Genomic DNA, 13,208 nt, shown 5'->3' with positions numbered 1-13,208 from the left:
AGAGCACCTTGACTTTTTTTTTTTTTTTCTTTTAAATTTACATTTAGATTTTTTACTGTCATAGATATTAAAACACTAGTCAGTGTAAACAAACATCAGTCCTGGGATAACTGTAACGTCTTCTGATCCCTTCTGCCACCTTGTGGAGAACATCCTGAACATCACAAAGGCACACCAAAAGCACTCAGAATAGATTTTTTTAATTATTTTTACAAATAACTTATCTGTTACAAAGACAGTTTTCCCAGCTAAAATCAAAAAAACACTTTAGATATCCAAATTATTTTTTTTTTCCATTTAATATAACATGAATAAACTGCCTCTTCACACCAAGGTGCAGATAAAGCTGAAAACTGGTTTCTTTGGGTTGGAAAAAAGAAAATAGTATGACGTAAGTGCTTAAGAGACAATAATTCATCTTCTACTTTTAAACGGGTTTAAAGGAAGATTTTTGTTTTCTAAAAATGGCACTTGGATGTGACAGAATAGATTATCAATACAAATTCAAAGGCACTAATGCAAGGCAACATTTCACAAATGTGGGAAAAAAAAAACAAAAAAACAAAGTAACTACTCCACAGTTAAGGTAACTTAATGACAATAAGTAAACTTTAGAAACACCCTCGTCGATAAAAGCTTAGGAGGATGAACCGAGCCGAATAAAAATAAGAGTATACAAAGTGGACAGTCAAGTTGTGCTTACATTTTGAGTTTTTGTTGTTGTTTTTTTTTGCCTTGTCTGCTTCCGAGATGTAACAATTCTGACCTGTTGTGTTTAAGGCACCAGACCCATGTGAGTATTTCTACTCTCAGAAACAATATTTTGGTACCTCGCAGAAACCCAATCAGCTGGTCCAGGTAGACTTGGACATCGATCCTGATTGTACTGGAAAATGAGTGTCTCTTCGCACTGAGGTGTAGCTGTCCCCAAACATCAAACCTACATTCCAGTTGTCAGATAAGATGGCAGTTTGTAAAATTATTTTTTTTTTTGCTTTTTGACCCTCTTCCCTTTTACCCCCAACCCACCCCCTCCGACAGTCCCGAACATACTTGGTGTCCTGGAAAACAAACAAACAAACAAAAAAAAAAATGCAGAAAAAAAAAAAAAGGACTCCTCCATCGCCTTCCACTTTGCTGCATCTGCAGATCGTACACAGGAAACTCAGCAATTACACAAGCGATGAACGGACCGGGCAGACGTAGCTTCATGATGACTGCAAGGGTTTGTTTTTGTGTTTTTTTTAAAAACTGCTCTGCTCCTCTTCTTCTGCAAGGCTTCAACTCTCACAGAACTCAAGTAAAAAGCTTAAAAAGGGAGCATGGTGCTTATTTGTTTGAAAGAAGGGAAACAAAACAAGACAAAAAAAAAAGTTAATAAAGTCTATAAAGCTATACTTACAGGAAATACAAGTGATTCATAGTGTGAGGAAGAAGGTTTTTAAGGCACATTCTAAAATTATGTACAGTAAAAAGCTCGAGGGCAGTTTCTGCCTCTGTGTACTGTACACAAAGCATGCAACTTAGTTTCTTTTTTATTTCATTAACTCATGATTGAAGAGACAGGAAAAAAAAAAAAAGGGGGAGAACAAAAGGCACGTTTGATTGGCAGCGACACTGGCGGTTCCCCCTTTTGGCATCCTCTAGAAACAGCAAACAAACTTTAAAAAGTCCACGAGTAGTCTGTTAACGTTTTCCCTTCAGACGGAGAGCAGCGGCTGAACACAGTTCCCAAAAACCCCGGTCAAGCCACCACAGAAGAAGAAAAACTAAAATACTAAATCAGCATCAAGGCACTTGTGTTGTGTGTTGGATGTGTGTGAGTGTGTGTATGTGTGTGTGTGCATGTGCATGTGTAGGTGTGCTTATGTGTGCCGTCACAATGCAGGGACACGCTCGTAATACTGTAAGTGGGAGCAGTGAGGTATCCCCAGGGGGTTAAAGTGTCACCCGTCGAGCAGAAAACAGGGGGGGAGGAGACCCCACGCGATCCGAGTCTCTAAGGTGAGGTATCATCCAACTCCGCCGGCCTTTAGGAAGAAACACAAGCTGTAAACACTATCCAGTCAAGCCTTCGGTGGACAGCATTCTACAAACCTTAGAGAGGAGGAAGAAAAAAAAAAAAAAAAAAAACATCAAGGAAAACAGGTCGCCCGTTGACAACGCCCCGTCCGAGTTTTCATACATCTAGAGGGGGAAACGAAAACAGAAAGGGCCCTTGTCTATTCTAGTCTGGTAGAAGACGGAGGAAAGTGGCGGCGCGTCGCAGCCTCGTTGGCTCAGAAGTGCCGCGGGAACTCGCACTGTTCACAGCGGTTGAGGGCGGGGTGGTTGAGGAAGGTGCAGGCCGTGCAGTTCCACTGCGTCCCCTCGTCCTCCTCCTGGTCTGCGATGGGCTTCACAATCTTACTGCCCGGGTCTGAGAGGAGGAACAAGGAGGAGGTCAGTGTGGAACACCAGTGCAGCATGGACAGCAAAGTTATTTACAGATGCTGCTGTGGTGAGCAACACTTCATACTGCATCTGTGTGTGTGTTTACATGCACTGCATTCACATCACTCTTGCCCCCCCTTTGCAGGAACTGAATGTAAAACAGTAACACGCCGGCTCAGAAGTGTGTTTGGAAATGTTTTAAAGTTCATGGATCATTCTATCATCAGGAAATGTTTAGAACGGTTTTTGCTCCATCATCTCTGATTTGCCTGAAGGTTTTAGAGCATAAAATATGGACGTCTCGAAAGACATTTGGGGAATTTTAGCATTAAATTACAAGTACGATCCAAGATAAATTACAAAAATACCCATATCCCATTTTCAGCATGCTTTTTCTTCCCCGTAAAATTTATATTTGAGGCTAAACTTTCGATATTTGATGCTATGTTTGAACCACAATATCTCAGGAACTACTGATTCTAAAAGCCTGGAATTTTCACTGTTATATCTCATCATGTAATTGATTCAGAATCTATAATAGTCCCTGACCGTAGGTGAGCTGAAATAGGAAGAAACCATCATAAATGGCCCCATTGTAGAGCACACATTAACAGAAAAAACTGATAATGCACAAGGCAATTCGTGATAAATTCTGAATCATACATGATTGCATGTCATAAAAATACAAAACAAAACACAGAATATGTTTGAACATGAAAAACCTGATTACAAAAATGAACTTTCATAACTGATTAAGCAGGTACAACAAGTTGCATCACAAAACATTCAACAAAAACGTTCAAAATGGTTCTCCTGATATAGTTAACAAGTTTGCATTTTCGGCTTCCAGTCTTTTATCTTTAATAGTTCCTGAGATATTGTCATTCAAACACATTCTCAAATTTCAAAAAGCAAAAGAACTGAAAGTGAGTTGACGAGCAATTTTTTTTAAAAAAAATCTCTGAAAGTATTTGATATATCAAACTAAAATTTCAGACATCCAGTTGTAAATATTCATAGCTGATGAAAAAAAGTTTCCAGCAAGTCAGAAATCATTGAGCAGAAGGCTTCTGATGATTCAAGCTGTAATAACCTCAACAGAAAAGGTGTCGTCATACAGGGTTCCTGAAGGCTTTACCAAATTCTATTTCAGACTTTTATTAATTATTTGAATGCTGCATGTGATTTAATATCCTTAATATCAATTATTTGTTGCATACATGCATTTATCAACACTGGCGTCATGTCCTGTGAATGTGACAGCAATGCCTAGTTAAAAAATGTGATCGACTAACCTCATAAAGTAAACGGACGTATTTCATATTTTTTGCTACAATCTTCCTACTACTGTAGCACCAGGCTTATATGTGTCTGACTGAAGCCTCACAAGCAACATATTGAACATCAATACGTGTTATGGATGCGACAAACTGTGCTCTTAATGTCTCCTTACATTAAATCCAATATCAAAGCTGCAGTTAGGTCAGTGTTTGCCAACATGCAGGTCACATGAAGCGAGAATGTGAGAATATGACTGTTTAATGCTGACAGCACAGACACACTGCGTCTCCATACAGTCTACATTCTATACTTAGGGAGTGCATGAAGCAGTCATGAGAAGGGTTACACCAATACCAGCTCATTTTTGTCTCATGATGCTCTAAATACCATTTCAGCACCATGATAACAGCGTCATTTTTGTACTTGTCTGTTTGCAAAGCAAAAATTGGAGATTAACTTAATTTTAAATGACACGTATTGGTAAAACCCTGATGAGAAACATGAGTGAAACTGTGAAGGACGGGGAAGTTGGTGAAGTAATGTCAGTCTTTTAGCTTGTCAGTAAGTAAAGTCTGAGACAAAATGAAGATAAACAAAAGTGGACTGAATCCTGACCACATGTCTGACCTGACCTAAAGACATAAAGAGACTTATGTAGTAACTCCAATATAAGACGGCCAGTGAAATTTGGGGAATGTGTCCAGTGAAATGACAAATGTCAGACATGACCATGCAACCTTTTCTAAACTTACCAATAGATAAAGTACCTTTGGGTTTGGGTGGGACAGGACCAAGGAATCCAATGTTGTCATAAAAATTATGGATTACACTGGGATTAAAGTGTGGTCCTGTACACAGATGGAAACAGAATGGAACGATGGGTTTACATTTAACAGACTGAATACACTTTAACTGATACTAATGCAAAAGTATCACCAGAGGCGGACAGTAATCAATTTATGTGAAGCCTTTTACAGCAAAGTGGAACTTTAAGTACAGCTGCAACAGTCGTAATAAATGCAAAAAAAACGTGCCACAATTAGAAAATGCAGTCGAACGGTGATAATACTGACATTAAATTTTCACTCGCTGTGGCTTTAATTAACAGCTGGTGAGATCTGGATTCTATGCACCGATTAGAGGATGTCTATCAAGTTGTACTTTCTCTTTGTGGGTACATCTGTTAGAAGTAGAACTGATTTTGGTTCAGTTTTTCTTCAGTTTCTTTATCGTTCTACAACAACTTTTCCCAAGATTAAAAAATAAATGAATTTATTTAAGAAATCAAAATTACACGAGATGACTGATGCAGCCAATTTGTTTGATTGATCGGAGTTTGGAGGGGTGTACGACAAGAGAGATAAATGCTGATTAAGGTTTTCAGTGTCACAAAGGTGCCTCTCTTCTATCATGGCTAGATCACCATGGTAACTGATGCTACACAGCTAACCTGCTCCAGAGGAGATTAAGCTCAAAGTCTGAGATTTAATTCTTCTCCCAACTTCTACTTGGGGTTCCAGGTTTTGTTGAGCCAGCTAACGCAAAGAAACCTGGCGACATCAAACCTGCTTTGTAGTACGCTCCTTTTGTCTGAAGTTGGGTTGAAGCCTAAAACACTTGATCTGTAGCTTTAGTCAGTGAGCTACACTCTCCATTCCTGTGTTTCTTTCCCTCCATCACCTGTTGGCCAATGACTCGATCTCTGTCAGCAGAGAAGTGCTGCCAGGAGGCCAATAAATCCCTTGTTACCAACCAGCAACAGGATGCAATTCAGGAAGAACTGGTAGTTAACAGCACAATGGCAGCACCTTGACTGTGTGTCGAGAGGATGTGAGCAGGCTACTGCAGGGCCTGCATCAGATCTGACCTCTCTGTTAATGACTTGCTGTCAGCTTTATCATCATAAAACTGCATGCCGGTTTAAGATACACTCGTATTTAATCAGAGAGTTGACAAATACAAACCTCTTGTTTGAATGAGATCAATTTCTTTGCTGAGGCAGTCAATGTCAATCTGCAGTGACCTGTTTTTGCATCGCAACTGCTTCATTTCCTCAATCTGAAAGAGAATATGCGAGAAAGAGAGTCAGCTATTTGGGCTTCAAACACAGGCAGCTCTGAAGAAAAAAAAAAGAAAAGAAAAGAAAAAAGGCTGGACATCCTGCTCCTGAGTCAGTGGAGCAGATCTGTGACCGTGTCAGGAGAAGAGCTGTTCCACTCTCCAGAGCTGGCTCGCCTCAGTAAACAACACTGAACCAAGGCGCTACTGAGCTCAGCAACACCAGCCAATTAACCTTCCGCAGCCACTTTCCTCCTCTGTTGACTCAAACTATAATAGCTGACGAAAACGGCTGACTTGACAAGAATCTAAGAGCAGCACTTTATCTGAACCCGCAAGGTTTCAACACAGTCACAGCTGTAAATGTAACACCAACATTAAGTTGTTCAGAAAATAAATACGAATGAGATATGTTGATTTTACATTTTCTTTTGAACTAGCATTTCCTCTGAATGTAGCAGCAGAAGTTTCTGCACGGCTCAGAAATGAACTGTGAAGGGAATTGGACATAAATTGTGTGCTCTGTCACTCTGAAAATATGGAACGATATCAGCCAAATCATAAACAGACCCTGTAATCAACATAGTTCCAGGGTGTAGGAGCACTGATGTGCTGCGAGTAGGAACCAGGAATGGCAATCTGACCCACATAATTTTGTTTTGTCTGTTCAGCCTTTTATCCAATAATAATAACGAGAAACACATTTGTTTGGAGTTATGAGGAACTGCTATGATGACTCTTAATCATATGCATTTCCAAATCAACTGCTAATACAATCATATTAAACATAGCTTTTAAACTGATTGATCTGCCAGTAAAAGATGTTGGTTAGGAGTTCTTTTACATTTTCCTTTTTAACCCTCTGAGCCCTAAAACATGCTGGTAGTTTTGAAAGGCATAATTCATCAGAATTACACCCCTTATCAGAGCTAAACCTGTCAAAACTGAAAAAAAAAAACCCAAAACATTACATTTTCAACTATACATCAGCCCGTGAACCGCACATCTGGCACATGCCGTTCTGTCTGCAAAATTACCAAAATCTCACCTGAAATTCCTGAGATTTTTCTTTATTCTACGTTGCATTAAAAATATTACCAAAAATAAATCATTTGCACTTCCAAAATTATTTTAAAAAACAAGTGATTGAGCTGCAATGAGCTGCATGTGATAAAAACCCAGAGACTTTTTGACTGAACAGCAGGCTGTGTTTACACAGAGCAGATAGGAGACAAGTACACAAATTAAAAATGGAAGTTCTTAAATATCATTACTATGTAAAGCCATCACTTTATTGCAGTATTACTAACACCTGTGTTCATTTGGTAACATACTATACATGTTGATTTGACTTCATTTTTCTTCTTTTGTGATTTTTGGCACTATAACTGTCACACAGCACAAAAGACATTTTAAAATTTCTCTCTCCTTCTAGCCATGGTTCTGCTGTGAGAAATGAGCCCACTAATTTGACAGGAATAAAAAAAATGGCAGAAACTGCTAGGGCTTCAGAGGGTTAAGACGCTTAACATTTTCAAATTCTGCCAGGTGTTAGCTGGGAAATACACTTACCAGATCAATAATAATCATACTATGGATATAATGACCACTGTTAAAGGGGATTTTTGTAGCATTCATACCCACCTATCTCTCCTTGAAGGTCTGGTCTGTATTTCAACTAATAATATCAAATTAAAGCAAACTGCAAAAAAAAACTTAAAAAAAAAAACTATAAAAGCTCAACCACTGATTTAATCTTACAGAGGGAATTTGGGAGGCTGAGTTGGATCTCTCCAGCCGTCTCCTGGTCAGGTCGTTCTCCATTTCGTTGACCTCCTCTTTTAGTTTCTCCAGCTTCTTCTTCTTCATCTCCAACTCGTGCCACAGCCGCTCCATGCGGGCTTTCTGATGCACCAACAATGCTGAAAGAAGACACACAAAAGCATACAGCATTGTCAGCAACAGTTCCCTCTAAGCTGTATTCATCGGTTTGGTAAACTTTACGGAAAAATGTAAACATAATTTAGCCCGATGTGTAATCAAAGGAGGAAAAGAAACTCAAGGGGTTCTTTCAGAAACGATAATAACCATTATTATTGTTTTTGCTATTATTATACTGTGATTAAAAACCGAAGATCAAAACAAGGAACAAGAAAATAGCTGCTGACAATGAGCCATTCAAGGAGCGCTGCTGTGGATGTAGACTACTGACGCATTTTATGGTCAAACCAGTTTCCAGCATAATTCCCTGTACATAAAGACAACTTTGTGTAAGGAGAGACAGGGGAACTACATTAGATTCCTCACGGTTGCCTCACCTGTTGTGGTAACATGAGGAGATCAGACTTATCCTGGTTAGCTGCGGGAAAATTTCTGCTGCAGTGTTTAATACAGAATCTTAACCATGCACATAATCTAGTCAAGTCTCTACAGCGCGTTTCCCATAACTCATTATAGTTCCTGCATCTGTTGACAGGCTGCAACACCTCCTACGCAGGCATTCGATGATAAACAACTCTTACTCTTTCTCCTGCTATACACAAACACATGCCACTTCACACTGATGGCTTACGGCATCGAGGCCAACTGCTGACTGTCTGTGATTTAAGGGGAAAAGATCCTCCACTCGATCTCCTGCGAAAATGTGCCCCAGCTAAACTGCTACCTGCTTTATTAAAGTCACAGTGTTTGAAAGAGTGGGGTGGCAATGCAAGTAATGCAGCTAATAACGATTACACTAGCTGCAGCTTTCTTTACAAATTACAGGAATAATTCATAGCCCCATCTATGGCCCTCCTGTGACACATATAACATTTAAAAATGAGAGCATACATACAAACATCACTAGGCCCATACATCAAAAACTCGAATGCACGTGCACAACAAACTACATTAGTTCTCATATATCAATAAGTCAAATGTGGATGAATCTGTCTTGCCCCAGATGAAACAGGTGTGTCACTTGTAGGCTGTCCATTGTCTTTTCTCATAGCTGTCAAACTGGAAAACCTGGTTGCTGTTCTGAAAACACTGTTTAATTTCTTCTCAACTATCCACCAGCTGGAGACAAATAGGTCATGCGGTTGCAGGGTAACACTTTATTTTGTATTGGCAACGCCTGGTTTTAATTGTTGTTTTTGAGATTCAGGAATCGGGGGTGGCGGCTGCTCATGTTATCATACAAAGACTCCCTTGTATGAGTCTGATCAATTGGATTTTGTAGCGTAGATCTAGCTCACAAAGCACAGTCTGGCTGTGTTACTAATTCACTAAACACACAATAACAAACACTTAAAAACAAATATGCGCGTTCAAAAAACACACAGTGACCAACAGGAATTCTTGCAGCATAAAAAGGATAATGTCTTGCACCAGGTGTTAGTTGTTATCTGATTCAGCCAAACAGACTTAACTGACTTCAGGGTGTGATTGCATTTAACCCAGGTCTTCACTTGCCAATCAGAACCGGGTGTTCAACACAGTTATGCAACAAAAATAATGTTATTCTGCTGCCAAACAATAACGGTGATGGTTAATGTTTAACAGTTATGTGGCGGCAGGTGTGTCTGGATCAAGAACAGCTTTGAATATGAGTCAGCCAAGCACAACAGTCGGGGTCAACATACATTTTTTCCAACTCAAAGCAGAAAAAGCTGAACTGATGAGGGTCAGCAGCAGAGGCAGCATGCCCAATGTGAAGCCCCTTTTGGTGGTAGTCACCACTGTGCAGGAGCCACAGCCGGTGACTCACACATAATACAGTTAAAAGCCCAAAAAAGGAAACAGCAGAGCACTCCGACATGTTTGACTCACGACAGAATCTGCTAGTCTCAGGGCTGATGGGGCAAACACAGCATTTAGCACAGAGGACTCACACTACAGTCATCACACCAGCCCTCACTTGCCGAGTCACCTTTGCTTTTATCTACGTTATGGAGATGAAGAGCAGTGTTTCCTCCACAGCTGAACAACAGTGACAGCAAGTTTGGCTCAAGAAATACATTACAGTCGATGTTATGGAAAAAGACTTTTAAAATCACACAGTATACTTTATAGTAAAATTACTTTCTTGGCAGAAAGCAGTGGAAAAAGCATTTAAGTCGACTACGAGTAGCAAAAAAACCCCTCCAAAACTGTATACTATTATTTATTATTAAAACAAGGCTGGTGTTTTCGTCTTATCACTGTGCACATAATGGCTGAAGAGGAAAAGTACTCTTTACCCACTTGACCTTCGCTAAACAACTAACAAACGATGAAGCAAACAGTTCTTACAAGACATTAGAGGATTATTTAAAGGGAGGATTCACAGTGTAAACAAATTCTGAACATTTCTGTCAATCTGGATCCAAACTATGGGCTCTTAACTAGCCAACTAAAGAATGTATTTTCAAACTCGTCGGCATACGAGCTGATGCACGAGCATGACTGATACCACTTTGCAAGGCTGACTATGGTCAACTGTTGTTACTAACGATCAATGGAATTAGTTTACTTACAATATACTACTGACTGTGAATCTGTACTTTCTGGTGCATTTATTCGCTGAGAGATAAAGATCAGATAAATATCAGAGTGATGACACTCAGCATTGCTCACCTTGTGTGTACGCTGCATCATCAGAGCCCATGCTGAGTCTGCGAGGCTCGCTCGGCCTCTCCCTGTGTGGTGACAGCGGGTCTGACAGATGCAGGGGGTCTGGCTCCACGAAGTGGTGGTCGGGTAGGCTGAGTAGGGCCCCCGACTCAAAAGTCGGGGACACAACTCCGGGAGACACGGCTGGGGGTTTATTAGGAGACACGGTGATTTTAAAAGTGTATTTTGTGTTAGGCTGAGTCACCACCACACGAGGGGAAGAAGCCGTGCCTCCCCCTCCCACAGAGGCACGGGACTTAGGCGGATGGTGGTGGATGTAGGCGGGGCCCATGCTCACTTGGCCCCCCATGTTCCTGGCCCCCGACGACCCCTGCAAGGGAGGGTTTGCTGAGATGTAGACTGTGGGGGGGTTCCTACCCCCACCCTCGTCACTGGGGGCATTGGCAGAAATGTAAAACTTGGGTTGGGAGCGGGAGCCAGCTGAGGCCACGATGGCCTCCTCAGAGGGGGTGGTAGCAGCAGTAGGCGGGCTGGCAGAGATGTAAACAGTGGGCTGGCTGCGGCTTAGACCTGGGCCTCCGATGGACAGAGGGGTGGTGGGGACAGTAGCCACCCCGGTCGAAGAGGAGGAAGACGAAGGGCAGGAGGAAGAAGTGGAGGACGAACGGGGCCCACTGCTTGTCCGCAGCACGGCTGTTGTGGAATTGCTCCTCTGGGGAGATTCAAGTTTGATCTCGATCTGATTCTTGCGCGGGCCAGTGGAGATGTTCTGGATATTGTACTGGCTGATGGTCGACAGGGAGCCGGGCATGACAGAGGAGGACGAGGACGAAGAAGAGCACGAGGAGACACCGGAGGACGAGGCCTGGCTTCCAGTGGGGAGAATGGAGGGCGCCTGGGGATTTGTGGGGGAACTGATCGGCATGTAGACGTGAGAGGTCTGGTGGCCCTGGGTCTGGTGCTGTGAGGTATGTGAGGAGGAGTGCTGAGGGCCGGACCAGGAGCTGGACAGGGAGGAAGGGTGTGAGATCTGGTAGATCTGCTGCTGGGGCTGGGAAGTGGGGCTGTACTGGGCCCTGCCTCCCTGCTGCTGGTTCTGCCGGGTCGTACCGGACTGGCTAACGTAGGGCCGAATGTAGATAGAGTTACCCTGTGGACTGCTTAAGCCCGACTGCGGCCCGCCATGTATGTGCAAAGAAGTAGGGGTGTTGCGGCCTGTCTGGATATTCGGGGCTAGCGTCACGGTAATGGGGTTGAAGCGTGGCATCTGATGGACACCCATACTTGTTCCTTTGACACCCAGAGGGTAGAGTCCAAGGTGCTGTGGAGGCTGCGGTTTACGCGTAGGCTCCATCACACCAAATACATTGAGAGTGGAGGGCACCTGCACGGGGGCTGACTGGGGCTCCTGCTGAAAGAAGTCACTGTTGGGGGCCTGGCCTGTCTGGAGGGGCCCGTCACTCAGGCTATGGGCCAGAGTCCGGCTGCCGTTCATTCTCAGGCCGTCCCGAACCGGGGCCACATGCACATTCTGAGACTGCAGGCCCAGGTTCAGCTGGGTCATGTGATTACGGAGCCTGGTGAAGCTGGGGTCGTCAGAAAAGCTGAGGTTCCCTCCTTCACTGTACAGGTAGCCCGGACTGACCTGGGACAAGTATTCACAGCAGGCGTCTAAATTGTTGTTATTCTGCAGGGAAGAGGGAAACAGAGGAAATAAAGTCAGTATACATCATTCATGCTTCAAATAGGAACTCTAAAACCTGAAGAAACAAAGACACAAGTGTTACATTCAGTTTTTAAGCACAACATTTTAAGCCCTGCATTGAACATTGAACATTGTTGACTCGCTTGTTTATTAAGTGCACCACTCCTTTCAATGACAAAAGTCCCTGTCAGACATACACTCATTTCCGTTGTCAGGCTTATGTCTGAATAAACACCTTTATCACCTTTTTCACAAGTCATGATAGCAATCTCACCAGGTCTGACTTTGTAACATTTCTCTATTACTGTCAACACGGCACCAGTCTGAACTGCATACAGTCTCATCAACAGCTAGCAAGCACAAGTGATGACTTCAAAACGTGTGAAGCAATTTTTTTACAGTTCAGAATCAGAAAAAGTTTTTCCAAGTGGGTTTTTCACATACAAGTAATTCAAGTTGGTGATTTGGTGCTTACAATACATGGTGCTCAGAATACATGCAGAGAAGAGGAGAATTTTAAAGAAGGACAAAAAGATTTAAAAAGAAAGCAAGTGTTTCAAGTCAATACATGGCGAGTGTAGCAAATCCAGAGGATCTGAAATGATCTAAAAGTCAAAGCAATATTTATGATTTATGTGCAGGAATGTGCAAATTACTTTTCTGACTTGTCTGGTGTAAACAACTTGGCATGTTCAGCACCAATATTAGTCTAGCAACATCGCAGGCAGGCACAGTTTGTTGCTTCCAGCTGTTTATAGTAGAGAATAAATACCTGCAGCATCAAACAGCAGCAGGACCAATATGAGCATCTCCAAAGTGAAAGTTGCTGGTATTTATGCAAGGTGCAAAAGCAGTAACTTAAATAATTACATATTATTATAAATTATCCCCAACTGGATCAGTACTGACACATTTTATGAGGCATAATTAATCAGGATGTGACAGCAGTTCACTCTGTGTACTTTTCTTCACCTCAGACAGGTGAGCTGTCACACAGTGTCACAGTTTATGAGCTACAATTAAATCATTTGTTACGTAGCAGCCACGCTCAGGCCGAGTCCTGATCGTCATCACAGCTGTCACGGTATTTGTATTTTACTGCTAGTTAAGTAGTAGTTACATTATCATCATGCAC

The 13,208-nt window shown here is 42.1% G+C and overlaps 1 protein-coding gene across 3 annotated transcripts in view; it reads right to left on the bottom strand.

Moving 5' to 3' along the window:
- Window positions 1–181: 181 nt before the first annotated feature.
- The window catches only part of tab2 (TGF-beta activated kinase 1 (MAP3K7) binding protein 2), a 41,976-nt gene continuing 28,949 nt past the window's right edge, over window positions 182–13,208 (bottom strand). Inside the window, exons 3-7 of one of the 3 annotated variants that reach the window (XM_008300878.1) lie at window positions 10,372–12,055; window positions 7,534–7,694; window positions 5,679–5,772; window positions 4,467–4,562; window positions 182–2,419 (exon numbers count right to left, since the gene is read on the bottom strand). In XM_008300878.1, the coding sequence (XP_008299100.1) occupies window positions 2,280–2,419; window positions 4,467–4,562; window positions 5,679–5,772; window positions 7,534–7,694; window positions 10,372–12,055 (2,175 nt within the window). In that variant the 3' untranslated portion in view covers window positions 182–2,279. The remainder of the gene's footprint in view (window positions 2,420–4,466; window positions 4,563–5,678; window positions 5,773–7,533; window positions 7,695–10,371; window positions 12,056–13,208) is intronic. The other 2 variants (XM_008300879.1, XM_008300880.1) reach the window with 2 other exon arrangements.

The sequence above is a fragment of the Stegastes partitus genome, unplaced genomic scaffold (genome assembly GCF_000690725.1).
Source record: "Stegastes partitus isolate 25-593 unplaced genomic scaffold, Stegastes_partitus-1.0.2 Scaffold1603, whole genome shotgun sequence".
NCBI lineage: Eukaryota > Metazoa > Chordata > Actinopteri > Pomacentridae > Stegastes > Stegastes partitus.
Note: the sequence above shows the minus strand (reverse complement) of the source record. Positions and strands in the feature narration are given on the sequence as shown.